Genomic DNA, 25,986 nt, shown 5'->3' with positions numbered 1-25,986 from the left:
CTTCTGAGACCGGCTTTTCCATGACGAGAACGCGCGGCGCAGGATCCGCGTCTTGTTTCTGGACAGGTTGTCGTCTCAAGTAATGAATACAATAATACAAGCTCGGTTTCATCTTATCTTTGAGCATTCATCCCCTGTTTCATAGCGGCCATGACATTGACACTGCGACCTTGGGAGCACAGACGGCCGCAGTGGGGCCGTGGTGGGCCGTGGTTGGCCGGAAATGCCGGACAGACACGGCCCGATCTCGGGTCTTCTATTCCTTCTCTTGCCAACAAGACTCTCAGGCCTTTCCTGCGCGGTCGAGTCTCTTTAGAGAGGGCACTTGCTTGAGCGAGTCACTCTGAATAGATGGCACCTTATACGTGCAAATATCTTGTCACAACTCATGTCTTGCCTGTCAGAGACTTAGTTTACAGGTAAGTAAGCATGGAATGCCCGCTGCTGAACCTGTTTTAAGTGAAATGAAGAAGGCCGAGTCAAAGGTTTTCAGTGACATCCCTCAACTTAATCACGAGGCAAGACATTGAGTCACAAGGCAGAATACACAAGCAGAGTCTTCCTTGGTGCTGCACGTGAAGCTCAAAACGAGAGAAATGATGTTGCTGCCCCACTGTGGCTGACAGATTAATGTCAAAGGGCAGGCACTCGCGTGAAAATCGCTGCATCTCGTCACCTGCACGATTTACTGGGTCGTCTCTATCAATCAAGGTCCCGGATGCACATGAGATTTTGCTCCGGGAAGATCCCATCGCTCACGATGCCCAAAGGGGATTTCAATGCAGCTTATACGGGGTTGGTCTCATGCCAGCGGAGCCAATGGAGTTAAAAGCAATTACGGCGGCTGCAGTCAGCTTGACCATTCACGAACCACACCCCATCACTTCAAAGTTGACAGTATCCCAACTCGGCAACGGCCATCAAATGCTCTTCTCGTCAGATATGTAGATAACTACTTGGATTGGATAGTCATGTCTTTCAAGACATCGTATCAAAGCTCTCGGCGGTAGTAACGAGGCCCGAAGAGCCACACACTTCAAAGCGCGTTTTACGCGTACCACCTCTCGCTTTGTGAAGTTGAACGGCAAGACTGGTGCAACCCTCACAACTTTTCATGCTTTTTCTCAACAACTTGTCTCGAAACCACGTCACCTTGCAGGAAGCACTTTGTGCAAGTGATCTTTTATGGCGAACTTACCCACCGAACTCCGTCTATCCATTTCCATAACGGGAAACCCGGTGGGCTACTCAGTAGTAGCAAGCGGCAGGATGATACCCGATGGCCAATTTACACGTATCTCGGCCCGGCGCCCGGCAGAGGCCACGCAGAGGCCACGCAGAGACCACTTTTCTGCGATTCAGTTGCCGAACCTGGCAACATCCGATTGACTCAGCGGGAGATGCAGTTGGGGTTGCATAAACACGCCAATCTTTGTCCGCTCTAGCAAGATACCCGATGGGCTAAGACGACGGGCGGGACGGGACGCGATTGCATAGGAACGATTCGCGCCCCACTGCGTGATAGACATGCGCCAAGTAAGGTAGCCTGTTCAGACCGAGGAAGTCAGATCCGATGTGTAAAATGCAATGGACTGCCGGCAATTATGATTGGGCCTTTTCGATGATTCTTCCAAATCCACGCTTTTGCCTGTGCTCTCTCTAAAGAACATACTTAAGACTAAGACTGGATCCTCCGTAATCCTCCATCCTCAGGTTTGATCACCTAGTTCATGCCAGAACACTCGCCATGACAGTGACAACGATCGAGATTCCCGTGCTGGGCAGCTACCCGTCACTCATTTGGACCATTCCCGCTGCGTTCCTCGCACTCAAAATCCTCACCTTCGGCAGTAGAGAGAAACATCTTCCGCCCGGTCCACCAACTCTTCCCATCCTTGGGAATGCTCATCTGATTCCTTCGAGAGGCCTGTACACCAAGTAAGTACTAGCCGGTCCCGTGAGAGTGATCCTTATCACTAATCAAGAATAGACTCAAAGAGTGGGCCGATCAATATGGATCGGTCTACTCTCTCAAAGTCGGGCAAAGCACTATGGTTGTGCTCAATGATAGACATGCCGTTCATGAACTCTTGACATCAAAAGGGGCGTATTACAATGACAGACCGATTGATCAGCAGTATGACATCGCTATGCGTCAAGAGAATACTTCTTTGATGCATGATGGTCCTGTATGGAGAGCAGAACGGAAGATTGCAGCCACGTACTTCTCCCCCAAGAATCTCGACGGCGCACTAAGGGGAGTACAAGAGTCTGAGTGAGTTTAAGCACAACTTCGAATGGTTTCATATAGCCCCCAGAAGCATTGCATCTAACGTGAGTAGGATTTCTGTCCTAATGCACGACCTACTAGAGAAGCCTGATGAATTCATGGAGAGTGTGAAAAGAACAACCGCTTCTATCGCAACCATCACAATTTTCGGTCAGCGTGCTCCCAGTTGGGAAAGCTTCTGGGCATATGTAAGTTCATCTTCCTTGATTCAGGTGTGTCAACCATGTTACACAAGCTAATCTAAACCAGGCGGTTTACATCGCCATGGATGGAGTAAGCAGTTCTATCGTCGATGTGTCTTTTTCAAAGCTTGCAAAAGAACCCAGCTGATCTTGTCAAGGTTTCTACTATTCTCGAGCCTGGTTCTTACCTGCCTGTGGATCAATTTCCAATTCTGAAATGGATCCCGGATCGTTTAGCCAAGTCCAGACAACGAGGAAAGGAACTATACCACACCATAACAAACATTTGGACCAAAGCTCGCGAAGACGTGGAATTGCGAAGAAGTCAGGGTATTAGGAGGGAATCTCTCATTGACAAACTTCTCGACGAAGAAATCAAGTGTGATGTGCCCCTTAGCTACACAGCGTTCAATAACTTCCTAGGAGGCCTACAGATGGCAGCTGCCGATACCACAGCCACAGCGACCTTGACGAATATTATGCTCCTGGCGAAGCACCCTGAGGCTCAGGAGAAAGCAAGAGTCGAACTCGACAGAGTCTGTGGCACAGAAAGATTTCCCAACTGGTCTGACTTCAAGAGCTTGCCGTACATTAATTGCATTGTGAAAGAAGGGTTACGAGCGAAACCAGTGTGAGTATTCTGATCAGTGATCAACCCGTTCCGAGTTCGAGCATGATGCTGATGTAGGCAATGCACCTAGAGTACCTACCGGTGTACCTCATGCCTCCAAGCAAGACCGATGGTACGGTGACATGTTCATCCCAGCTGGCTCCTCCATCTTCATTCCAGCATACGCACTCAACCACAATAGCGACTTGTCGCCGGACCCTTTCACCTACAACCCAGACCGCTACATCCCTGTCGCCGACAAACTCGCGCCTGAACTCGCCGCTTCACCCAAGTACGAAGAGCGTGATCACTACTCGTACGGTGCAGGGCGACGAATGTGCGTCGGGCTGCATCTCGCTGAGCGGTCTCAATGGCGTATGGTAGCACAAATCCTCTGGGCATTCAAGATAGAGCCAGCGATTGGGCCTGATGGGAAGGAGGTCGAACTAGATTCGAGCCCTGAAGGGTACATTGAGGGGCTTTTGCACACCCCTAAGAAATACAAGGTGAAGTTTGTCCCAAGAAGCGAGAAGCATGTCGAGGTCATCCGACAAAGTTTTGACGAGACTGTGGAGTTTTTGAAGCAATGGGAGTAACTACCTGAGGCTTTGACAATTATAGATCTGTAGTGTAGCTGGATATCTTCGGCATCATGCACATGCAGAGACTTGGTCTGAGGATCGAACGAGGCTTGGTAAGTATGATTGAAGCTTGTGTATTTAGGAACAATTTCTATCTTGAATGTGACTTTCTGTATCTCTTTCGTCGCTTGGAGGCTTCTGCTACTTGACATTTTGCGCAATTTGAGTTGATGGTCTCGCGGCTATTTCAATTACCCTTCGGCTCACGGCCGATGGGAATAGGTTTTTCCAAGTGTCTCAGCCATTTCGGCCGCGTTCTTTTGAGCGGTGTCTCTGAGGTTAGTTGTAAGTCTTCGATGGCACTGGCCCATCGCACGAGTTCTTCTTCCCCAAACTCAGTCTGCATGATTCCCAACCCAAAGGGCATGCCCGTGTCTGAATATACTCCTGCTGGGATCGTGATCATCGGGTATCCAGCCTGCGCAGCTATCTGATATGTTTGGGCTACTGAGATAGGCACGAGCAAGCCTGAAAGCGGGTTTCCAGTGTGGTTTAGTGCACCGTCGATGCCGACACGCGTGGTGGTCTGCATGTAGTTGAGAGCTTTCCAGTAAGTATCGTTCCGAATGCCTTGAGTGGCATTAGACATCAGGAATCCATCTTGCCCGGAGCGAAAAGCTGGTAGGCCGTGAAACACTTTGTAACGTCCGGACATTGTGTAGCTCCCATCGAAAGGATACCCTCCTTCGATTCCGTCGTTTTCGTAATTGAACTTGATTATATCCTCAAGCGATCGCATCTTCGTGTTCTGGAGTTCAGAGAGGTATTTCTTGATGTTGTTATAGAAGTCTATCAGAACGATGGTGTACTCTGATTTTTCGGGGTGGCCGATCTTGCCTTGCCAATTCCAATCCCAGCCTGCTTTATTCACAACATTTTCGTGATCAGTAATTTCAGTGAAGTTGACAATGGTACCGCCATTCTTTTGGATGAGAGTTATCAAGCTGCCAAGCTGTGCTTTGGTTTCTTCATTCGCAATAGCCCAAAAGCTGTTCCACGGAATGCCGAATGTTGCGTTATGCAGGCTAGTTTTGTTAGTCAGATATTGAGCGTAGCCTCCCGGTGGAGGTGTCTTTCCGCTCTGGGCTTCGGTGTAGCTGTCTCTTGGATCGACCCCGTAGATAGCATCGAGGGCGTACACTGCATCGCGGACAGTTCGGCCGAAGGTGCCAACTGTGTCTTGGTGCTCGCACTCTGGTATGACTCTACATTCAACAGGTCAATAAAGGCTTATCTGCGCGGGGTATCAGTTATCTAGTGATGATTTATCAACGTACCCGTCTCTTGAGGTCAGTCCGACAGTCGGCTTGATGCCTACTACGCCATTCTTATGAGCAGGGCTGATTACTGATGCCGAGTTAGTGACAAATGCGCGTGATCAATGAAACAATGCCATAGTCTTACCACTGCCGTCCGTTTCCGTGCCGAGAGAAAAGGCGATCGCATTGGCAGCAACTCCTACTGCACTGCCGGAGCTACTTCCCATGGGATTGAAGACCAAGTTGTAGGGGCTTCGTGGCTGTCCACCCCGTGGGGAGTACCCTTCTGAATATCCGGTACTCCGCATGTCTGCCCATTCGCTCATTGTGGATTTCCCAAATAGTACAGCTCCCGCTGCTCTCAAACGAGCAACGACGAAGGCATCGCGAGGGACAATGCTTCCCAATAGTGCATAGCTCCCAGCAGTTGTTTCCATACTGTCTTGTGTCGCAATGTTGTCTTTGACAGTGAATGGGATTCCATGAAGGGGACCGAGAACTTGGCCTGCTTTTCGTTGTTCGTCCCTTTTGGCGGCAATCGTCATGACGTCCGGATTCAATTGCATTACGGAACTATTTTGATGGAATTATTAGTTATCAAATATGAGCTGGATATACAGCGTAGGAACGCTAACCCGATGTACTCTTGAGTCTGAAAAGTGCGTTGCATGTAGCACATGACCAGCTGTTGAGACGTCAAAATGCCATCTTCCATGGCCTTCTGCATCTGGTCGATGGTCGCTTCTTCTAACTTGAAGGTTCCAGCGCAAACGGGCATGGGGAAGAGTTCTGTAGTATTTTCATTCTGCAGCAGTGGGAACAAAGGAGTCACCAAGCTGGTGCTGGCCACAAGTTGGCTAATGGCCGGAGATACAAAGTATGCTAGCACCAGCAAGGATCCGGATTGATGCCATGCTGGGACTATGGACGGTGGTACAGTTAAACGCATAGTTGCTCAGCTTAAGCTATCAGAATAGAAGATGATTAAAATGAAGTAAGGAAAGAGGGCCAAGTGCGAGAAGTCATCAATGGTTATCGTGTACGGAATCGGTGTATCTTATAGCCAGCGTGAAAGCCGAACCTCGAACTGCAACAAGACTCGGAATTTTCCAGAACTACTTGAAGGTCTTAGGCTTCTACCATGCATTTCGCCGGATCTTGATGGTAATTGCAATTCTCGCCAGAGGTCTAAATCATCATTTCGGCGCTTCTGTTTTCGGATCCATCACCTTGTGGCTTTGCCTCCTTATTGGAGAGTTTGCGATACGCCGGTATCCCACTTTTCTTACAGCTTGTTTCCTTCAGCAAACTGCGGTCTTTGAGACATATGTGCATGTGGCTAGTGCTCGCTCAATAGTGTCAGCCGATTCACGCGTTAGCTGCATTCGAAAAACCCTTGCGTGGCTGGCTGAATGATTAGGCCAATCTTGCTAGTCCACGGCTGTCTCACGCAGTGGTTGTCTGCGGCCCAATTTGTATTGTGTGTGACATTCAACGCATTGAATGCATCCGTTGAACCTTCAGACCACTTCTTGTCCCTGAAAAACCAAGCGAGTTAATTCCGAACCACCTCTTTCTGTGGTGAATCAATGTCTGCATGCTAAACGATTAGTCAAACCTCATACACCGTGAATTAATGGAATGGTCTTTTGAGGCCAGGCGTAGGGCTTCTCCTAAATTAATTGTAGTTCCGATCTCATGAAAGTGGTGTTCCCAATACTTCCATGGCATTTGAACTTGAGTAAAGTCGCTCAAATCAGAAGAATTTAGGCTCAGATTCAGATGTGCCGAAAGGGATGCAGGCACCAAGATGTTGAAGTCTTTACGCACCCATTAATGCATAACTTGTACCGTCTGTATTCTGATTATGGCCAATCAATTTTCGTTTGTTGGACGCAAACTCATGTTGCAACTTCCGACTTCTTTAAAAATTTGATCTGGAAGTTGCGTTAATTGGCGCTCGAGTCTGCATCACAGCTGCGATCCTCTATCTCTTCATAGTCTCCCGTAAGCTCGTCCAAATCAAAGCCATCCAAAAGATCAGACAAGAACTTTTAGTTCACTATCAGATAAGTTACCAAAAACCTGCCCTAAATCTCTTTCTGTATTATCAACATGTAGAGAAGCACCTCACTCTTATACAGGGTGTATAGCAACCAAAATGCGCCGAGATCAACCCAGGAGAGCAATGAATGTGCCAATGGACATACCAGTCGGAGAAAGAAGGGATGTTGATGGAATACATTGAGCAGCTGGATATCCGGTGTATGCCTCACCTGATTGCCTAGTAGAATAAGCTGTGTTGGGGTGACTGAAATCATTCCTGAAAATCACCACTAAAAGATGGTTGACAGACACATTGAAATTCCCGTGGCATCCCAACTTTGCAGATCAATTACCGAATACTATCAATGGCCAGCCGTTGATGGGACGTTGCACCACGAGTATCCTTGTCGTCAGCGACTCTAGTCTGAACTTAGCACACCAAATTAGCGGTCAATCGACCTCTCAGAGTCGGGAAACCGGACGATCCGCTTTATGCGCTCCATCAAGATTACGACCAAAGTCGCGAGTCTTCACCTTACAGGTCCGTGATGCCCCCGTCGGGTGCCACACCATGTTCTATGGGGCCCCGCAGCGGGTTTTAGACTGAGACTGACCGTTGAAGAACAGCGTCGCTTTCTTCTTTTTCTTCTGATCGTCCTTCATTTCTCCACGAGGCGTTACCGAGTACCCGGATCACCTTACATTCCCTGATCGTTAAAAGTCTCTTGCTCAATCAATTCAGTCCTTGAGACTCTCGCATCACCTCCAACGAAACAAAAATGGCGGAACCGACTCCAACTCCTGCCGCTTCGACTCCGGCTAGCCCCCAAATTGAAGCCGTGGCTGAGCCCGAGCCCGAACCCGAGCGGCCCGCTCCCGAAGTGGAGGTAGAAGTCGATCGGGAAGAAAATGACTCGTCTTGGGGCGATGATGAAGCTTCTCGCGCCAGCACCTCTCTCAAGTCAGTCACGTCAACATACGAATGGAAGCATGGTCGCCGGTACCATGGCTATCAATCCGGTTCTTACAATTTTCCCAACGACGAGGAGGAACAGGACCGGCTTGATATGATTCATCATGTCTTCTTCAGGTTGATGCATGATCGCCTGTACCTTGCGCCCATCAAAACAGAGGGACTGAAGGTTCTCGATATCGGCACCGGCACGGGTATCTGGCCTATCCAGTTTGGTGACGAGCACCCCGAGGCCGAAGTGATTGTCGGGAACGACCTCAGCCCCATCCAGCCACAATGGGTGCCGCCGAATGTCAAGTTCATCATCGACGACGTTGAGCTAGACTGGGCGGAGCCCGAGCAATACGACTACATCCACTGTCGTTACATGGCAGGTTCCATCAAGGACTGGCCTCGGCTGGTGAACCAAATCTACGAGAACCTGAAACCTGGCGGCTGGGTCGAATTCCAGGAATCTGCAAACACTCTGTACTCCGAAGATGGCTCACTTAAGCCTGACAACGCCATGGTCCAGATGATGGACGGACTCATGGAGGCCTGTGAGAAGATTGGGAGAACAATGGACCCAGCACCATCCTTTAAGCGCTGGACTGAAGAGGCTGGTTTCCAGAAGGTGGGCGAGCAAAGATTCAAGCTGCCCATCGGCAGCTGGCCGAGAGACGCCAGATTGAAGGAGGTCGGCACGCTTATGGGAGTTAATTTCCTGGAAGGGGTAGAGGCATTCACCGCCGCGCTGTTCAAGGACGTTTTGGGATGGTCTCCAGAGGAGGTCACTGTCCTCAATGCTGGGGTTCGAGCGGCGGTAAGAAAGAGAGACGTTCACCCCATCTTCGACTTCATTGTCGTCACTGGCCAGAAGCCTTTATAAATTTTAAGGCCAGAATCAACAATCTTGAGTGAGTTGGGTGGCCTCTCTTGCGGCATTAGCAGCGCTGGGTGGACTATCTCGAATTATCATAGCAAAGCGCGTAATTCAAGAGTCCTGCTTCCGTGGTGTTGCTTCCATAACATCTTCGACATGATCCGAAGCTTCCTCGTAAGCATCCACGTGAGCCTTTGAAAATTCTCTAGCCGGGATCCCTCTTGCAAAGAGCATGTCCAACTCCTCGTACGTACGGCCTTTACACTCAGGTAGCCGGAAATATGACCAAATGAAGATGATCCCGGCGGTTCCCGCCCAGAAGAAGCCGGCCTTGCCTCTCAGATTCCACTCTGTAGGGTTCCTTCACATCGTCAATAAGCATCTGTTTTCGCGATTAATATCCGTTTCAGCGAGGTGGTACTCACATCATGTAAGTCTGTAGGACTTGTGAGACAATATTGACAAGCTGGTAGGCATTTCGCGATAGTACGACTGTAAGTGGACGAAGCCGAACCGAAGACGTCTCGCTGATGACGCTATACTGTTGCCTTTGTTAGGATCCCTCTTCCTACGTGCCAGGTTGACAGGGAGACTAAAGGGACTTGGGTCTCAGTGACGTACAGTAATAGGTCCAATGGTGAGAGACTGTAGTCGTCAGCTTCGCCCTTTTGATTTTGGTATTTCTGATGTAACAGGGAGTCCCACTCACGTAAATAAAAAGCCAGAAGACACAAAGACCGCCAGATGGCCAAAGACCCTTCTCACCAGCGGACACGTCAAGAATGCCTATAATGAACAAGATAACAGTGAGGGCTCCAATCCCAGTAACATAAATCGCACGTCGTCCCCAATGAGTGATGAGCCACCATGATCTAAACATACAGAGTTAGCTCGACCTCAATTGTCGGACTTTTTAACACCGGGACTCTTACAGAACGGTCCCAAGGAAAGCCATCCCCTTTGCTCCCAGACTCAGTTCGAACGCATTCGCAGTCTTCATTCCCGCGGTAGTGAAGAAGTACGTCGGAGTGTAAGCGAAGCTGCTGCCAGACATGACTTGGCCTGCAAACGCAACACAGCATATTTCAGTGCGTCGACGATCAATGCCCTTGAAGCAATCAAGATATGTCACACCTCTTGTCACGCCAGATTCGACCTTAGTTGTGTGAACCATCATTGCTAGCTGGGCATTGATTTGGTCTTGAGTCTTGTCGCCACTGAGCCGCTCGATGGACCGTCTAGCATCCTCGAGGCGATCTTTTCGGACTAGATACCACGGACTCTCAGGTGCCAGATATGAAACAACCATCAGAGGGACAGGCCAGAGCTTGTGACGAGGTTTCTATTAGGTGGTGCGACTTGACAACTAGTACCAGGTAGACTCTTAGGGCAAACTCACCCATTGAATAGCGAAAGGGATCCGGTAAGCCATCTCGCCTTCAATGCTTAGACAACCGCGGAGAACACCAGCAGCAATAAGCTGACCTGTTGCCCAGCAAAGATTTACCTAACTCGGGTTTAGTCGTGGCACTTGATGGCAGCCCATAGATACAACGCACATATGTAGTCATGTAACCGCGAAGGTTCGTGGGACAGACTTCGGAAGCTATGGCATGGCCAGTCAGTAGTTTAGAAGGTTTCAGATATGAGTGATGAGGATTACCATAAGCTGGACTTAGCGTTGCAAAAACACCCCAGGAAAGGCCGCAAAGAATTTGCCCGACTAGAAGCATGGCGGCAGAGTGCGCAAAGAATACCACAAAGATGAAGCAGTTCAAGAAGAACATGGCGCCGATCATGACCCATCGATAGCCATATTTGGATGCGAAGTATCCATTCATCAACCCGCCTGGCCGGTGTCAGTCTCCAGTTGGGGGGTTGGCCAACAGATCGGAAGCACGAACCAAAGATGGCACCGACCGTGGAAGCCATAGTTAGACCTGTTTGCCACGGTCCAGAGACCTGATAGCCAATTTCCTCGCCATACCAACTGCCATATTTCTTTTGGAACTCTGGATAGGCAAAGAAGTTGTTGATTAGGATGACGTCGTATCTGAAAGCAATCAACGTTGAGCAAGTATCTCGGGTTTTCCGAAGACCCAAAACAGAAATTACTCACCCTTCCATCACAATGGACATGGATATCATAACAGACCAAAACACCGCCTTGCGGTTCTCGCTGAGTGCCTGCCGAAGGGTCTGCGCATGTTCATCGTCTGAAGCTTGCTTGGCTTCGTGAATGGCCGACTGACCAAGCTTTTCCTCGACTTCATTTTCAGCTGCCTTACGTAGATGGCGCACCTCAGATTCGCCTTTTAAGGCCATTATGACTGAGCAATTCTTCCAGACCTATACAAGGGATTAAATGAGAGATAATGCTAAGAGTTGCACAATGATTGTTTGGGACGGACGGTTCCGGATCCGTGAGGGTCACTGACTGATCTATATAAAGATACGGCGGACAAAAAGTATAGGATTTCTTTAAAAAGCCGGCATGATGTAGCATCCGAAACATCACACTGGAAGGTCTCGGTATCTGGAGAGGTACATCTGTTCTGGCTGACATATACGGTAAATGGCTTCTCAAGGCGTGTCAATATCAAGAAACCTTGGCTCTTCATCCCCACATGGTCGAGTCACCCCGCCACCCCAGACTGGAGTTGCAAAAGTCTGGGGTTGACAACATGGCCTATAGTTGGATGGCATTATAAAACCCCGTACGTGAAATGCAAAAAAGCGTTGCTGATGGGCAAGAACAACCAGGGTTCTCAGGGATCTTCCTAGGCCCATTCTGGAAAAAGTGAGAAACAGCCGGCAGTAATGTCTCACAAGCTGGCGGTAGGATTGAGACTCTACTTTTGTTCAGAAAGAGGGGAAGTGCGCCAAGAGCAATTGGCAGCTGTGGAGAAAGCGGCATTGGCGAGTCACGGTTGGTTGGGTGATTTTGGATGTGGGAATGGCGGAGGATCTCCGCATGTTGGGTAAAGCTTCCAGGAAGATGTTGGGTATGTCAAACTTCGGACATTGGGATAAGAAATAAGCGTTGCGCGAACAAGGCATTCAACACGGAAAAGGGCACTGGACGCTTCATGAACCGGATAAGCTCAGAAGCAGACACCAAGATGCTTGTGAACCGAGCCCTTCCGTTGGCCCGGGCTCATGCGAACACAGATGAGCCGAGTCTATCTTGTCATATGACGCTCCTCCGATGTGGCTTGATGTGAGATAAGAGACTGCATGTATAATGTAAAGACTGCCTTTACAGGGTACTAGCTTTGCCTTGTTGCCGCTGCTTCATGCCTTCGGTAAAGATATTCTTGGGGAAGACTGCTTTCGAATCTTTCTAATAAGTCGTCATGCCCTTGCAGCAATGCCTTTACTGTCTCGTGGGTCTCAAAGAGCACCGCCTCAGAGTTTCCGGTTGGGTTCTGTGTTGAAGTGTAGAAGTTACTCAGGGCCTTGATGAAGGCCGCATAAACCTCCGGCCGAGTTGCCTCGAAGCGTCGCTGAATTGTCGGTCAGGAAAACCAATACCGTTCACATTACTGGCTTGAATGGCCACTACAAGGCGATGACTAACCTTCACATCGTCCAGAAAGCTCCAGCTTTCTTGGTACCCAGTGGACCCCGCCTGGTCCTGCGGGGTGATGATTTCCGGAGGTTCTGACATGGAGTGCATTCTGAAGAGTTTCGTTTACTTCTTGTCAATCAAACAATGTCCAAAGTTTGATCTTTCTTTCTGGAGAAGGATTCATTAAGAGCGTTTTTGAGGGGTTCGTTGGGACTTCCCCGACTTTATGTGAGTAACTCCGCTTTCCAAAGATCCTTCAGCCCCGACCCGGAAATAAAAGTCATGGCATCGGCCAATATGCGTGGTTCAAGATCGTGGCGACCAACAAGTTTCTTCACATAGAGCATTTCATGCCAAAAAATGATGTAATCACTTGTGTGTAACTCGTTGGGGCAAGTTACGCAGGCCAGGGGCACAGCAAAGCGAGGTCCACCTCGGTAGTTCTCGATTGAGGGGAACTTACTGAATAAACGGGGTTCAGGATAATGGGAACCGAAATGAATATTTGAGGTCTTTGAATTACGATGTACTGACATAATGCTGCACACGTTTCAAGTCATATCTAGACAAGCAAAAAGACTTCCTCCTCGCCGAACCGAGCTCTGATCGTATCGTCAGCAGCCTCGGGCATGAGCGGATCGATGAAACAGTCGCCCAGTAGCCACCACCCGTTGTTAACTTCTCTAAGAACGAACGGGATGGGCCACCGTACAACATCACAACCACATCTCCTTCTCTTGCGCAGGCTGGTGCTAGTCCATAGAACCTCTTTGCTGTCTCAAAGACACATCGCTGGTCGCAAGCGCGGGACGCTGCGACTCTGAATCGCGAGGCGTTCCCGTCACTCAATGCGATATTGAGAGGCTCGAAAGTTGAAGACTCTAGGCCAGAAACCTCAAGTAAGCTGTGTACGTATGTCAGGTAGTCTGCATGAAACTGCTCACGGTCGTCAGATGATTCGAGCTCTTCCACACGCTCATACCCAACAGTAACCCCAGCAGTCAGAGTGAGAGCCATCATCAACACGGCCATCAGCGAGTCTTCAGATTGAGATTCTGGATACGACATGTTTGAAGACGCACGATGCCATAGATCTAGCATCGGATGAGGTGACACCTCAGAGCCTGTGGATCTTTCCTTGAAGTCTTGAACGTCCAGAGCGCGGGTTATCCAAGCAATGGTGTCGAATCTGACACCAGCTACGGCTAACTTGCCATCTGATGATGGGTTAAAATCTGTCAGTTCCGGGAGACCATGCTTGTCGCCCTCTTTCCAGGCTGTCAGGGATCGGCTATCGAGAATAGATGACACGTCGCCACTCACATCCCATCTTGGTACCCATGAAGGAACATCGGTTTGTTTGTACTCGACTCCATGTTGGACATAGCACAAAGAAGCCAATGTTTTACTGTCTGTGACAGCAGTAATGACAACGTCGGCGTAAACCTCTGCCACACTTTTTCGGTAGTCAACACTCGGGAAAAGCTCGAGGTCTTTTGGGCGCATGAGCCCCAACAGCCCATAGACCTTGTCCCTCAAGTTTGTGGCATGGTGATCTCGAAAAGCAATGAGAATTTCCAAGAAAGTTGATTCTGGTATATCGCTTGTGTCGAACATGGCATGCGCATTGTCAAATGGCATATTTTCGATCTCAGCCGGCACATCGTAGTCATTTGCAAGATGCTGCTCGCTTAACCAGGCAGCCGTGACTCCCAGCTTGACCCAGTCTAAGGATACAGAGCCGACGTAAACTCTGGAAGATCGGGCGAGAACGATTTCTTGCACGCACCAAACTCGCGTGAACCAAGGTCGAGACAGCAGCCACCCCAGCGCTTCCCAGTCTTCTGCCTTCGGCTCTGGTTTACTCAAACGCATCCCAGCCGCAGCAACATTCTCGATAGAGATCCCTGCGAGTCCTTCTAGCGCTTGTGTCGCCGGCGTAAAGTGAGCCATGGTCACAAGATCGATGTTCTTAGCTAATGCGTGATCTTCGCAAGCTTGATGAATCGTCTCGATCAAAGACATCGCACGGGGGGCCCGGCCTTCGTTGTCCAGGCCTAGCCATACCACTACCCTCTCAGCACGCGAGTAAATGTCTCTCATGAGTTGTACTTGGTCTGCTCTCTCGTCCATATCCTCTTGATTGATGCACAGAGCATCTGCCCATATCAACAACTCTCGGTCTGGATGCCGTAGGTGTTGCAGAGCATCGTGAAGGTTCTGGGTAATCGAGACAAGTTGTCCAGAGCAGTCGATCTGTCGCCGCTCTGATGGGTCTCCCCAGACATATGACAGCGCCTCGAACATTGGGAGGTCATCGATACTTGCTTCCTGAAGTTCGATTTGAATAGGGCTAGTGTCCGGACCAGGCTGCAGAACCAAGATCCGGATGCACCGGCTGGCCAGCCGACTCGGATACATCCGAGCTATTATTGTAGTAGAGCTGGGGGGTCAAGGGAGGTGGCGTGTGTTGAAACATAAATGAAGGGAAGTATTTTGCTGACGCAACGGGATAAGAGCAATCCAGTCGAGAGTATCATAAGTTTATGAAGGGCTAGTTAGTCGGTCTGTCAGCGCGTGCAGCTTTGTGCCCATTGGTTGCAGCTGAGCGGCAGGAAGATGCGTCATTTTCCGCGGAGCTCCTCGCCGCACCAACTCTGACTGTCTAAGAAACGACTTGTCAATCTACCGCATCAGCGAAAAGATCGACCAAGCAGGTCATTCTATGTATCACTGCACGATTATACTGGATATTCTGCTGAGTATACTGAGATTAGTTCATGCCGAATTTGTTTAAATGGCCTTGAGGGCTTCCGAGACCCTTCAAAGGTCAAAAGGGTCGGCTTTAGCGACAAGAAGAGGACTCCAGTGCTCCCGCCAGACCAAGATAAGATAGCAAGACCAGTTGCCTTTCCTCGGGCCGAAAAGTTCTTCCATAACGGAAAGGTGCAACGTGATGCGTACTCTGAGATTGAGATGTACCAGACGTGTTCGCGCATCAACCAGTTCCACTTAGATGCCATGGTTGCAATCTAAGTCCAAAGGCTGTAGTAACTGCACAAAGCTTGACGGCTCCGAGCAGATTGAAAATGTTAGTGATGACGAAGCTTCAACTTTCTCAAAAGTCGACTGCTTTGCTACTTTCCTCGTCAAAGTGCAAAAGTCAGAGCACGGTGACACCTTCATCATGATACTGTGGCAAGGTACACGATTGAGTGAATGGCACCGCTGGAAATCTTGCGTAGATCGTAACGCACACCGCCAGCATGATCAGCTCTCAATCCTATAGTTTTGAGGATTCTCTCGGCGGTAAGATAGTTAGATTGACATTATCCGCCCGTCACGACATGGCTGCCACGCGATTAGGTAATGACGTTATTGTATACCCGAAGAATACTCGTGGCCGCCAGGCCTGCTAAGGCAGCTCACACCATGACAGGCGATATCGTAATGATTCCGCTTCAACATTGCGACGATCTTCGGACGATGCCGAATGACACTGTCAACAACGTTCCTCTCTTGGAAGCCGTTCGTGAATTTCACTCGGTACTCTACAGAGTTGATGCTGATGCTGCCTTAGCTTTGCGAGACCAGATGGACGGATTACCATCCAATCAACACCCTTTTACTTAACGTATCAAATCAAATCTTACGCCGAGTCTCAGCAAGATCTCCGTCACGCTATCAAGCCATATCGAACTCACCGTGTTGGACAACATCGGTCCCTGTCCTGAATGGAAGGAGGTAGTACTCTATGAGAAACTACTAAAAATGGTAGCTGTCATCTCCGGCCGCGTCTTCATTGGCCCCGAGCTTTGCCACAAAGAAGAGTATCTAGAGGCCAGCACTATGTTTGTCGTCGACCTCTTCCAGGCAGCGGCCAAGATAAAGAGGTGGCCGAAGTTCTTGCGCTTCATCGGCAAACACTATGTCCCTGAGATCAAGAAGTTGGCTGAACACAGACGCCGCGCTGCCCAAGTCCTGATCCCAGTCATTGAAGCACGCAAAAGATTGCACAAAGAAGTTACCGAGGTACCAGAGGACATGCTGCAATGGTTCATTGTCAAATCTAGCAAGTTTGGCATGAGCAAGAATGAGCAGCTCGCCGAAACGCAGCTCAGCTTGAGCGTCGTTGCTATGCACACCACCACAATGGCAGCCACACATACGTAGGTCACCCCAGGCCATAAAATGTTCGAGGAGGCGGCGTGGCTCATTAGACTGACCGGACGAAAGGTTGTATGACATTGCTGCACGATGTCCCGATGTCATTCCCGCTCTCCGCAAAGAGGTCCAATATCTGTTCTAGCCGCCAATGAGAACGAATGGTCAACTAGCGCCCTCTTCCAGATGAAGCTGCTCGACTCAGTCTTACGCGAGTCCCAACGTTTCAATCCCGCCAGCTTAATCAGCTTCATGCGAACTATCACAAAACCAGTGACGCTTGAAGATGGCACTCAGCTCCTGCCTGGCACCAACATCGCGGTGCCCATGGTCGGCCCACTACAAGACAATCTTGACTACACTGAATCAACCCAACTCGATCCCTACCGCTTCGTGTCCATCCGCAGCGAGGCCCGCAGCGATCCATTACAGTATGCAAACAAGGAACAGTATCAATTCGTGTCATCGACCAAGGAGAACATGGCCTTTGGCTTTGGCCGCCACGCGTGTCCAGGCCGCTTTTTTTGCTGCTACAGAGATTAAGATGCTCATTGCAAGACTTCTATGGGAATAGGATATTCGAATGCCAGAAGGTGTCATGGAGCGGTATAAGAATATCGTGAGAGGCGACATGATCGAACCGGATCATACGAAGACGATTATGTTAAGAAAATGCACCTGAGTGGGTTCTACAGTTGGAGAACTTGAGGAGGGAGAGACTCCGTAATTCCTCGTGATCGATTCTCATTGCCGCAGCCCTGGACAAGACCTCAATTTGCTTGTCAGCGAAGATACCTAGGCATCAAGGACAATGTCGCTTGTTTTACGCGCCTCGGTCGCGTGGCGCATCGACAACACCAAGGTTTACCATCGTCAGCATCTCGGGTAACTGATTGAGCTTGGGATTCGTGCGTCATACCAGCCCCTCGCCTCGGAGAGAATTGGGGGCTGTATCGGTACGAGTGGCAGCTCAGCATAGCAACATAATATCAACCCATACAAGCTAATTTTCTTTGCCACAAATCCTAGCGCGTCTTAATGGTATATGAAGTCTTTCGAATTCCATAATAGTTGACACACTCTCCGTCATAGCCACCGAGGTGTGACGTTTCGGCCGGGAAATGGTGGTGATAACAAGTGAAAGGTTGCAATGGAGTTTTCTTAGCAAAAGATTTCAGCAACGACGTACCTTAAAGTCTCACAACTGGCTTTAAGTCAGCAAACTTCAGGGATACCAATATCTTTCTTGGTGGAAATTTGCAGGTTTCATATTTGACGACAATTTCCATCATTCCCTTGTACCTTCGTAGACTTGAAACACTACGGCAGAGACTAGGGCTCACACGATATAAACATCTTTCTTTATGATAGCTTATGGACAACAGCCCCTGTTGACTCAATGCACTGGGGGCTAAGCCAGCATCAACTTCTCCCACTGAAGGCCCGGATCTATATTCACAGAACCTCAGACACCAAATCCTCATATATGCAGGGTATACTAGGCTGATTATTAGTCGGGCGTTGCAAAAGTACACGCGCAAAGTTATTCTTTATGAGAATTACCTTTCACTCCTCCCAACTTCAGTCCAACAAAGACATTTACCGAGGGCAACACTTCCAGTATCCGGTGCAAGGCGTACCCCAATCCTTACCCTTGCACTGCGGCGCGTTGTCGACGAACTTGACCCTCTGGCCAACCGGGCATGACGCCGGCCAGTCGCAGGCCATGCGGTTGCTCGACATGACACAGGTGGTCTTGACGCCCTCCGTCATGCGGCACCCATCGCTTGCGGGGATAGCTGTGGCGACTGTGGCTAGCGCCAGTATCGCAGAGATTGAGGAGAATTGCATTTTGTTTCGGGGCTGATGAAGCTCTGGAATCAAAGGCGTTGATGGGAGGTCCGTTTTGGAAGGAGTGAATCGAGAAGCGGCAAGACACTAGCATTAAGTACCTAAGAGTCTCTAAAAATCAATTCTCTTCAATCCATACCCTCAATTTGTTCGTGAATATAACGACCGGGATGAGGGATGTAGCTCAGACTAACTGTGAACTATAAATCTCTCTTTGACAATACTTCATCGCACAGCATATTGTGGGATGCCACTCTCCGTGGAATCCGCGTAAATGGAATGAAAGTGGTTGATACGAAATTATGGCTGTATCAGAATGAAGCTTAATATCCACCACTTTCTTTTCCTTTCCTTCTCTTTTTAGGCAACCGAGTGCCGAGCAACCACGACTCATGGCAGCTTTTAAATTATCGGCCTCGGGGAACTCCATCTCGGCGAATCTTGGCCATTGAGAGCTCAGTCAATGCGCAGGGCCACGTGGGAAAATATTAAGTATGGGACGAGTTAGAACCTTACTTTATTACTAGGCACATCCAACCTCATAGGCTTGAGCGACTCAGGCACACGACCAGACCGAGTCAAGTAATGACCTTCCAATTTAGCTGCCTGCGATCTAGAGAATCATATATGCCCTTGTCCTATCAAATTCTAAATTGGTCTTTTGTGTAAGAGTCACATTCGAAACCTACCTTCACACGTGACACCGGTATCGAGCAGCCAAAGTAGTCAGTCCACAGTTCACCACAACTCTTTATTAAGCCAAATCGAAGCCAAATCGAAGACGAAGAACGCGTCTCAACACTACGGTGGGATGGACAAGCCCACATCGAGTTTGGAAGGCTCTCTGAGGGTTTTCAAGGCGTTTGCATACGCCCAAACCTGTCAGCTGTCGAATTCGCCCTGCAAGTTATATGCCCCTATGACCCGGGTTGTAAAGGTCAGATGGGCCGAGGCGGGTCTTGACCCTACCAAATTGAACTAGGGCGATCTCTTGTGAAGTTTCTTGCTTCAGGTGTTATTCAAATGCTGTCTACCCGTCCGCATACTACCTTTAAAACTGAGTTCCTTCGATGCTTAGAGCCTTCGAAGTCGCTGTGCGTAACACGCCTTTAGTAGTCCTCAGTCTCGAATGAGAGCGCGTTAAAGGAGGGAAGAAGGTGAATCGAGCTCAGGACCTTGGAGACCCTGAATCAAGCAGATTCTCTCGTCTGTAGTGTGTGGTTCCGGATGGGAAGGCTTGGGTCACTTGACAGTAAATAGGATACTGCGTTGAGATGTCTCATGAATCACTGGATGAAGCGGAGAAGAGCTATCATATGAGACTCGTCAATGACTCCCGCTTCTTGTGATCTTGTGATTTCTTGAATATACATGAGACGAATACGCAGATGGCGGAAGCTGCCTGAGGTATAACTTCCCCATTCAATGTCGGCACCTTTTATTGGGAGTGAATCATCACTAGATCCCAACAAGATTGGGCCGCATGGTCGGGGGGTTCTGAGCTGTAGAGGCCCCGGCTAGACCGTGAAGTCTCCGGTCTATTTCGGGATCCAATGTTCAAACCTCGATCGGTCCGGTCTTGTTAACTCTTTTTCCAAGTTTTGATTTTTGTAGAATCTTCAGACCGTCAGGTCGGTCCTTCCTCACTTCTCAACTAACGCTCCATAAGAGGAAGTCATGACACCCCTCGGCTTTTTGTCCTGAGCGGATAGTCCTAGCAATGGCTCATTCCAAGCTAGGGTACCGATCTTCAGGTAGTCCAAAAAAGGAAACCCGGTACTCAAGCATCGTCCTTGATCTTGACTCCCAACCCATGATCAACAACAACAGTAGTCTTCTGCAAACTCCTCTTCACCGGCTTCGCATCACTGAAAATCTCCTCCAGCTCCTCCAACGTCCTCTCCTTGGTCTCAACGCAAGACATATACATCAACCCGAGATGCACAAAATGCAACACCAAGAAAATCGTATACGTCTTCCACCCGATATGCTTAATCGACACAGACGTCCCGTACGTATTGATAAAGCTCGCCACGCCAGAGATGAACCCCTTGGCGCCCATCCCCTTGGCTCGGATCTCGTTGTTCAAGATTTCGGCGGGGTACAGCGCCTGCAGCGGCGTCCAGCAGAAGCCCCAAAAGATACCGTACGAGAAGATCATGGCGATGAAGGCGTAGGCCTGCGGCTTGGGGACCGCGGTGCCTTCGTCTAGGTGGTGCTCTGCTTTCGCGGCGAGAACGTTGATGGGAATGTAGACGAGCCCCGTGAGCAGGGTGCCCCAGAGGAACAGCGGTCTGCGACCGACCTTGTCGACGAAGAAGGAGCCGAAGATGCCGCTGACGAAGGATATGACGGTGTTGATCCCGTTGAGAAGGAGTTGTCGGCTCGAGTCCGTGATGCCAACCCCGCGCACCATACTGTAGAAATCCACAATCAATACATGTACCATCCTGCTTCGTGCTGTAAATGTGTTACTCACGCAGGTAAGTAGTACGAAATCACTGATCCCCCAATAAACTGTGAAAACACGGCAACAAGCATGATGAGCCACATGCGGTACCGGTTCGGCCGATTGTTAACGAGAACCTTATAGTTCCAATTGTTGTTCCTCAGCTCCTGCTCAGCCTCCAGCGACGTCCGTATCTCGTCGAGCTCGAGCTTGACGAGCGCCGAGTGCGGGTTCCCGTCGCCGTGATACTTTGTCAGAATCGCCGCCGCGCGGTCCGTATGGCCTTGCGACCAGAGCCAGCGCGGGCTCTCCGGCAGGAACCAGACGACCGAGATGACAATGGTGGCCGGGACGAGCTGGACGATGTAGGGGATGCGCCACGCCCAGTCGCTGGGGATGAAGTTCGTGCCGTAGCATGTCCACGCGGCCACTTACTCACAGTCAGCTTCCTGTCAAGGACATCCATCCAAGTGAAAGCAAACCAAAAGAAAAAAAAGGAAAACTCACTATTGGCACCAATATACCACCCCAAAACATTATACAACCCCCCAGCCAACCCCCTCCACGTAGGATACGCAATCTCCACCAAGAACACAGGCGCCGACGTCCCGCACATGGGCGTCCCCGTACCGACGATAAACCTGCCTATAAAGAACTGCGGCAGCTGGAAGCTGCTCGCCTGCAGCACGGAGCCCAACACGATCATGGACGCGCCGGAGAACATGCAGGCGCGGCGGCCCCAGCGGTCCATGATGTACCCGCACAGCAGGCTGCCGATGATGCTGCCGACGGTGTAGATGGAGAAGACGGCGCCGTTGAGCTCGCCCGTGAGGCCGATGCGGAAACGGGCTTGAAAGGGGTCCATTGCGTTGATGGCGGACATTACGGAGCCGTCGTAGCTGTTCATGATGCCGTCTTTTGTGGAGTTGGAGATTGTCAGCTAAGGGATGTCTTTGATCTTTTTACAAAGTCATCACGTCTTATGGAAAGGGAGGTTTTGATGGGGCTTGAGAGACATACTCAGAACACAGAGACACATCATTGCGTAGAGCGTCATTTGTGACTTTGACTTGTAGTCGGGTTTGTCTTTGGCAATAGCGTCGGCGAGGGCGACGGACTGGACATTGACTTCCTTCGCGTGGCGGTGTGCGAGGGCGTTGTTCTTCTCGTCGTCCAAGGCGGAGGTCGTCGCCTCGACGCGGTGGCCTGTAGCTTCATTCTGCTTCTCCATGGCTGGTGTTTCTTTCCTGCATGAAAAGCTATCTGTAATAGAGAGGCTCGATCTTGCGGCGGTGGCTGCTCAGGCTAGGTACGGTGGTGAGCAAGACGCCCTCATCATCAACTTTATATTAGAGGCTCGACATCTACTGCGGTCAGGCTCCCAACCATTCGCACAGACGGCATTTCCCCGGACCTTGCCCTCCCAGGATGACCATCTGGAGATACCGGGCAGTCCAACCGATAGACTTGGAGCGATATGACAACCACCCCCTGCTTCATCCCTCACCCCGAAAACATCCCCATGTCGCCGCATGCACCCCTCACTCTCACTGCGGGGTGACGATCCAGACGAACCAACGACAAGATACAAGACGTACGAGAAATCCCACGTTTACGCCAAGACGGCAGCTCATATCACCGCATCTCGCTCTAACCCTATAACAAACCAAGATAGTAACATGGCTCCGATATGTCCACGTGCGCAGCTGACCAGTGTGAGATGCATTCATATCCTAGGGTTCCAAACAAGCAAGTTCAATGAACATAACCGCCAGACCTTCATTGGCGGGAAATACGTCCGTTGGAGTATGCTTCGCAGCTGGCAGCTTTTCCGTGCTTCGGCAGATGCATTGGCATGATTCTCGTGAACCCATCTTTTTGTAGGCACTCAAAATCTACCTTATCCCTATCCGCCAAGGGGAATCCAAAGCACAGGAACATTGCACTAAGGAAAACCCATGGTGAATGGAGAAAGGCCAAGCAGGCCGGTCATCGTTGCTGTGCACGTTTGGAAAAGATGCAGCATTGTGCAGTCAAGATTGAAAATGAGAGCAATTCTCCCTATATTTGTAACCCAGGATGATCTAACATGCAGATTTTATCCTATTTTAAAACAAGAAAACGCCCGCGCCGCCGAGAATGCCATCCGCCTTGCCCCCAAGATAAGTTCCCCATCTAATCAGACGCGCGTTCATTCATGAGTTGTCTTGGTTGGTTCATTTCTGGATAGCCCAATATAATCTCTAGTGATTTGAGTAAAGAAAAAGAAAACAATCCCAACTGCCTTCTCGGATGCCTTGCCTGCCCATGTCATGTCTACTTTGAGATAAACATTCTTTGTCGTGTATCCCGTCTTTTCAGAAATGCTGGAAGAAAAAATGCGAAATCGATAACAGATTCTTAAACGACGTGCTTGGCGCCGTTGGCCTGCTTGGAAGCGGCGAGCTCCTCCTTGACCACGCGGTCGAGGCAGCCCGCGCTGGCGGCAACGAAGCCGAGGTAGGGTCTCTGTCCTGCTTGTCAGTATCACGCGAGGGAAGGGGATATGGGTGGGCAAACGTACGCTAGGGTTGAGGACCTTGGACTGGTACTCTGCGTGGAATTGGGTTCCAACGAAATAGGGGTGGTTCTGGAGCTCAAAGATCTCCATGCGCTCACCAGTGTCGTCCTTGCCGATGAAGTTCAAGCCGGCCTCGGAGAGCTTCTCGACGTAAGCCGGGTTGGCCTCGTAACGGTGGCGGTGTCTCTCCTCCACCGAGTCGGCCTCGCCGTACAGGGCGCGCAGCTTAGACCACTCGCTGCCGGGCTGGAACTCGGTCGGGCGCAAGCCGAGGCGCATGGTACCGCCGAGCTTGTCGCGGCTGATCTCGGGCATGTAGATGACGACCTTGTTCTCGGCCTGAGCATCAAATTCCTCCGAGGTGGCGTCAGCGATATTGAGGAAGTCGCGGGCGTACTGGATGATGGCAGTTTGGAAACCAAGGCAAACACCGAGGAACGGGGTACCGTTCTCACGCGCCCACTTGGAAACCTTCATCATACCCTCGGTACCTCTGGTACCGAAGCCACCGGGGACAATGATACCGGAGGCGGTGCAGACATCGTGCCATGCCTTGTGGTACTGGGCCTGATCCGCGGACTTGGCCTGGATCTCGAGATGCTCGGCATCAACCCAGCAGATGTTGAGCTTCTTGCGCAGGTGCATCGCCGAGTGCTCCAGAGCCTTGACAACGGACAGATAGGCGTCCTGAGACTTGACGTACTTGCCGACAAGGGCGATGTTGATCTCACCGTCGTACGGGCGGCTGACGACGGAAGCCCATGTCTTCCATAGTGCCGCTCCCTCGGCGATGCGAGACTGAGGGATGGACAGAGCGTCCAAGTTGACGGCCTTGCGCAGCCAGGGGATGAGGTTCTGCTCCTCCAAGAGGAGAGGAACTTGGTAGATGGTGGGCATGTCGCGAACGACGAGGACCTGAGGGACGTCGACCTGGCAAAGAAGGGCAATCTTTCTCACCGTAGCCTCCTCAAGGGGCTGCTCGCAGCGGCAGGCGATCTGGGCAGTCGTTAGCAGTGGGACGAACCATCAGAAACAACCAATCCTACCATATCAGGAACCAGGCCGTAACTGCGAACCGTCTTCACGGCATGCTGTGTGGGCTTCGTCTTCTGCTCACCGTGGATGGTGGGTACGTAGGAGACGTGGATCTGAATGAAGTTGCCGCTTCCGGCTCTGTGGCGCACTATGAGAGGTCAGCAGTCGAACCAGCCCGGGAGAGTTTGTAGCACAAACATTGAGTCAATGCCTCGACGTAGGGCATCTAGATGTGGTGTTAGTATGCTTCAAATGCTTCAAAAAGTACGACCTCTTCGTCTAGCACGTCTCCGGAGTAACGTACGCTTTCGATATCACCGACTGTGCCTCTGTAGTAGCATGTTAGCATCTGAACCGACTGATATTCGTGAAGACGCGATCTCGAATCGAAGAACCGGTTTGCAGGTATATGGTTATATGTTGGAAAGGGGGCTAGCTGGAAACCTACCCAAGCTCGATAATGCAGACATCGGGCTCTTCGCCGGAGTCGTCTGTGGGGATCTTGGCAACACGCTCGATCCAGTCCTGGATCGCATCGGTGACGTGAGGCACGCTGGCATCTGTCAGCAAATTGAAAGATGTAGGTAAACCTGTGGAGGCCAAACGTACACCTGAACCGTCTTTCCAAGGTAATCGCCGCGGCGCTCCTTGTCAATGACATGCCTGTAGACCTTGCCGGTGGTAATGTTGTGCTCGCCCGTCAGACGGATGTTGAGGTAGCGCTCGTAGTTGCCCAGGTCTGTGTGCGAGCCTCGTTGTCAGAGATTTGCGATTGATAAGAATGGCAATAGCTTCTCCCCCGGGGGAGAAAAGGGGGAGGGATCCATGGGCCAGCTGTCGTCCAGAGGTTCACCTACCGAGATCTACCTCCATGCCATCGTGCAACTGATGATGGTCAGCGATTACCGTCAAATCAGAACATTACAGACTGCTCCGAGAATTACCAACACCTCATCATCTTAGGTGTGGCTTGGATAGAGACACTAGTCCCTATGCCCCGGACCAGGAATGGCACTCCAGGGTTCAAGGAATACGAACCACAAAGCATTCGCCGTGCTCGGCGGGAGCCATAAGACCAGCATCGACCTGTATGTCATCGTCAGTTACTGGGACACACGGTCAAGAGAGGGGTTCAGGGGAGGTTTCACTCACCGACAGGTACGGGTCGATCTTGATGCTAGTGACGCGCAGTCCCAAGGTCTTGAGGAGCTGTTCATGGAAACCCCAACCGTTAGCAATGATGCATCATTCGAGGCTGGCTGCATTGCATGCATGCATGATATGGCTGTGAGATCCCATGAAGAAAACACCCCGCTATCCCCAATGGCTTGGTGTGGCAAAGCTCTCAAAGTGTGGTCTCAGAGTGTGAAGTCACAGCCCGTAGATAAGGAAATTTCAACAGGGATTCGGATACACACCAGACCCGTGGAAGAGGCGATGATGCCCTTGCCCACTCCAGAGATGACACCGCCTGAGACGAGAACGTAACGCAT

General features: G+C 50.4%; 10 protein-coding genes across 10 annotated transcripts; 3 read left to right on the top strand and 7 right to left on the bottom strand.

Moving 5' to 3' along the window:
- Positions 1 to 1,747: 1,747 nt before the first annotated feature.
- Positions 1,748 to 3,678, top strand: CTAM01_08039 (cytochrome P450 2D18; the record flags this gene model as incomplete). The annotated part of the gene is made up of 6 exons (XM_060524060.1): positions 1,748 to 1,938; positions 1,991 to 2,275; positions 2,343 to 2,478; positions 2,540 to 2,563; positions 2,631 to 3,103; positions 3,174 to 3,678. The coding sequence occupies 6 exons, from the start codon at positions 1,748 to 1,750 to the stop codon at positions 3,676 to 3,678; spliced, it is 1,614 nt and encodes a 537-aa protein (XP_060381226.1).
- A 232-nt stretch (positions 3,679 to 3,910) lies between these two features.
- Positions 3,911 to 5,931, bottom strand: CTAM01_08038 (glutamyl-tRNA(Gln) amidotransferase subunit A; the record flags this gene model as incomplete). Its single annotated transcript, XM_060524059.1, has 4 exons — positions 3,911 to 4,928; positions 5,001 to 5,070; positions 5,128 to 5,555; positions 5,618 to 5,931. 4 exons carry the CDS (start codon positions 5,929 to 5,931, stop codon positions 3,911 to 3,913), a joined length of 1,830 nt encoding a protein of 609 aa, XP_060381225.1.
- A 1,876-nt stretch (positions 5,932 to 7,807) lies between these two features.
- CTAM01_08037 (uncharacterized protein) lies at positions 7,808 to 8,869 on the top strand (the record flags this gene model as incomplete). Its single annotated transcript, XM_060524058.1, has 1 exon — positions 7,808 to 8,869. The coding sequence occupies one exon, from the start codon at positions 7,808 to 7,810 to the stop codon at positions 8,867 to 8,869; it is 1,062 nt and encodes a 353-aa protein (XP_060381224.1).
- A 105-nt stretch (positions 8,870 to 8,974) lies between these two features.
- Positions 8,975 to 11,188, bottom strand: CTAM01_08036 (general alpha-glucoside permease; the record flags this gene model as incomplete). The annotated part of the gene is made up of 10 exons (XM_060524057.1): positions 8,975 to 9,224; positions 9,289 to 9,404; positions 9,485 to 9,508; positions 9,573 to 9,735; positions 9,796 to 10,190; positions 10,263 to 10,370; positions 10,423 to 10,469; positions 10,527 to 10,712; positions 10,768 to 10,916; positions 10,983 to 11,188. 10 exons carry the CDS (start codon positions 11,186 to 11,188, stop codon positions 8,975 to 8,977), a joined length of 1,644 nt encoding a protein of 547 aa, XP_060381223.1.
- A 944-nt stretch (positions 11,189 to 12,132) lies between these two features.
- On the bottom strand, positions 12,133 to 12,542 carry CTAM01_08035 (uncharacterized protein; the record flags this gene model as incomplete). Its single annotated transcript, XM_060524056.1, has 2 exons — positions 12,133 to 12,369; positions 12,444 to 12,542. The coding sequence occupies 2 exons, from the start codon at positions 12,540 to 12,542 to the stop codon at positions 12,133 to 12,135; spliced, it is 336 nt and encodes a 111-aa protein (XP_060381222.1).
- Positions 12,543 to 12,996: 454 nt separating this feature from the next.
- Positions 12,997 to 14,741, bottom strand: CTAM01_08034 (heterokaryon incompatibility protein; the record flags this gene model as incomplete). Its single annotated transcript, XM_060524055.1, has 2 exons — positions 12,997 to 13,036; positions 13,147 to 14,741. 2 exons carry the CDS (start codon positions 14,739 to 14,741, stop codon positions 12,997 to 12,999), a joined length of 1,635 nt encoding a protein of 544 aa, XP_060381221.1.
- A 1,464-nt stretch (positions 14,742 to 16,205) lies between these two features.
- On the top strand, positions 16,206 to 17,141 carry CTAM01_08033 (ent-kaurene oxidase; the record flags this gene model as incomplete). The annotated part of the gene is made up of 2 exons (XM_060524054.1): positions 16,206 to 16,603; positions 16,724 to 17,141. The coding sequence occupies 2 exons, from the start codon at positions 16,206 to 16,208 to the stop codon at positions 17,139 to 17,141; spliced, it is 816 nt and encodes a 271-aa protein (XP_060381220.1).
- Positions 17,142 to 18,053: 912 nt separating this feature from the next.
- On the bottom strand, positions 18,054 to 18,449 carry CTAM01_08032 (uncharacterized protein; the record flags this gene model as incomplete). The annotated part of the gene is made up of 2 exons (XM_060524053.1): positions 18,054 to 18,096; positions 18,202 to 18,449. The coding sequence occupies 2 exons, from the start codon at positions 18,447 to 18,449 to the stop codon at positions 18,054 to 18,056; spliced, it is 291 nt and encodes a 96-aa protein (XP_060381219.1).
- Positions 18,450 to 20,229: 1,780 nt separating this feature from the next.
- CTAM01_08031 (uncharacterized protein) lies at positions 20,230 to 22,129 on the bottom strand (the record flags this gene model as incomplete). The annotated part of the gene is made up of 4 exons (XM_060524052.1): positions 20,230 to 20,866; positions 20,929 to 21,328; positions 21,406 to 21,813; positions 21,919 to 22,129. 4 exons carry the CDS (start codon positions 22,127 to 22,129, stop codon positions 20,230 to 20,232), a joined length of 1,656 nt encoding a protein of 551 aa, XP_060381218.1.
- A 1,169-nt stretch (positions 22,130 to 23,298) lies between these two features.
- On the bottom strand, positions 23,299 to 25,986 carry CTAM01_08030 (CTP synthase; the record flags this gene model as incomplete). The annotated part of the gene is made up of 11 exons (XM_060524051.1): positions 23,299 to 23,406; positions 23,462 to 24,454; positions 24,505 to 24,641; positions 24,692 to 24,719; positions 24,798 to 24,822; positions 24,942 to 25,046; positions 25,103 to 25,232; positions 25,351 to 25,378; positions 25,532 to 25,579; positions 25,646 to 25,702; positions 25,912 to 25,986. 11 exons carry the CDS (start codon positions 25,984 to 25,986, stop codon positions 23,299 to 23,301), a joined length of 1,734 nt encoding a protein of 577 aa, XP_060381217.1.

This window comes from Colletotrichum tamarilloi (assembly GCF_030869305.1).
Source record: "Colletotrichum tamarilloi strain Tom-12 chromosome Unknown Scaffold_27.1, whole genome shotgun sequence".
Classification (NCBI taxonomy): domain Eukaryota; kingdom Fungi; phylum Ascomycota; class Sordariomycetes; order Glomerellales; family Glomerellaceae; genus Colletotrichum; species Colletotrichum tamarilloi.
This window is presented reverse-complemented; position numbering and strand designations above follow the sequence as displayed.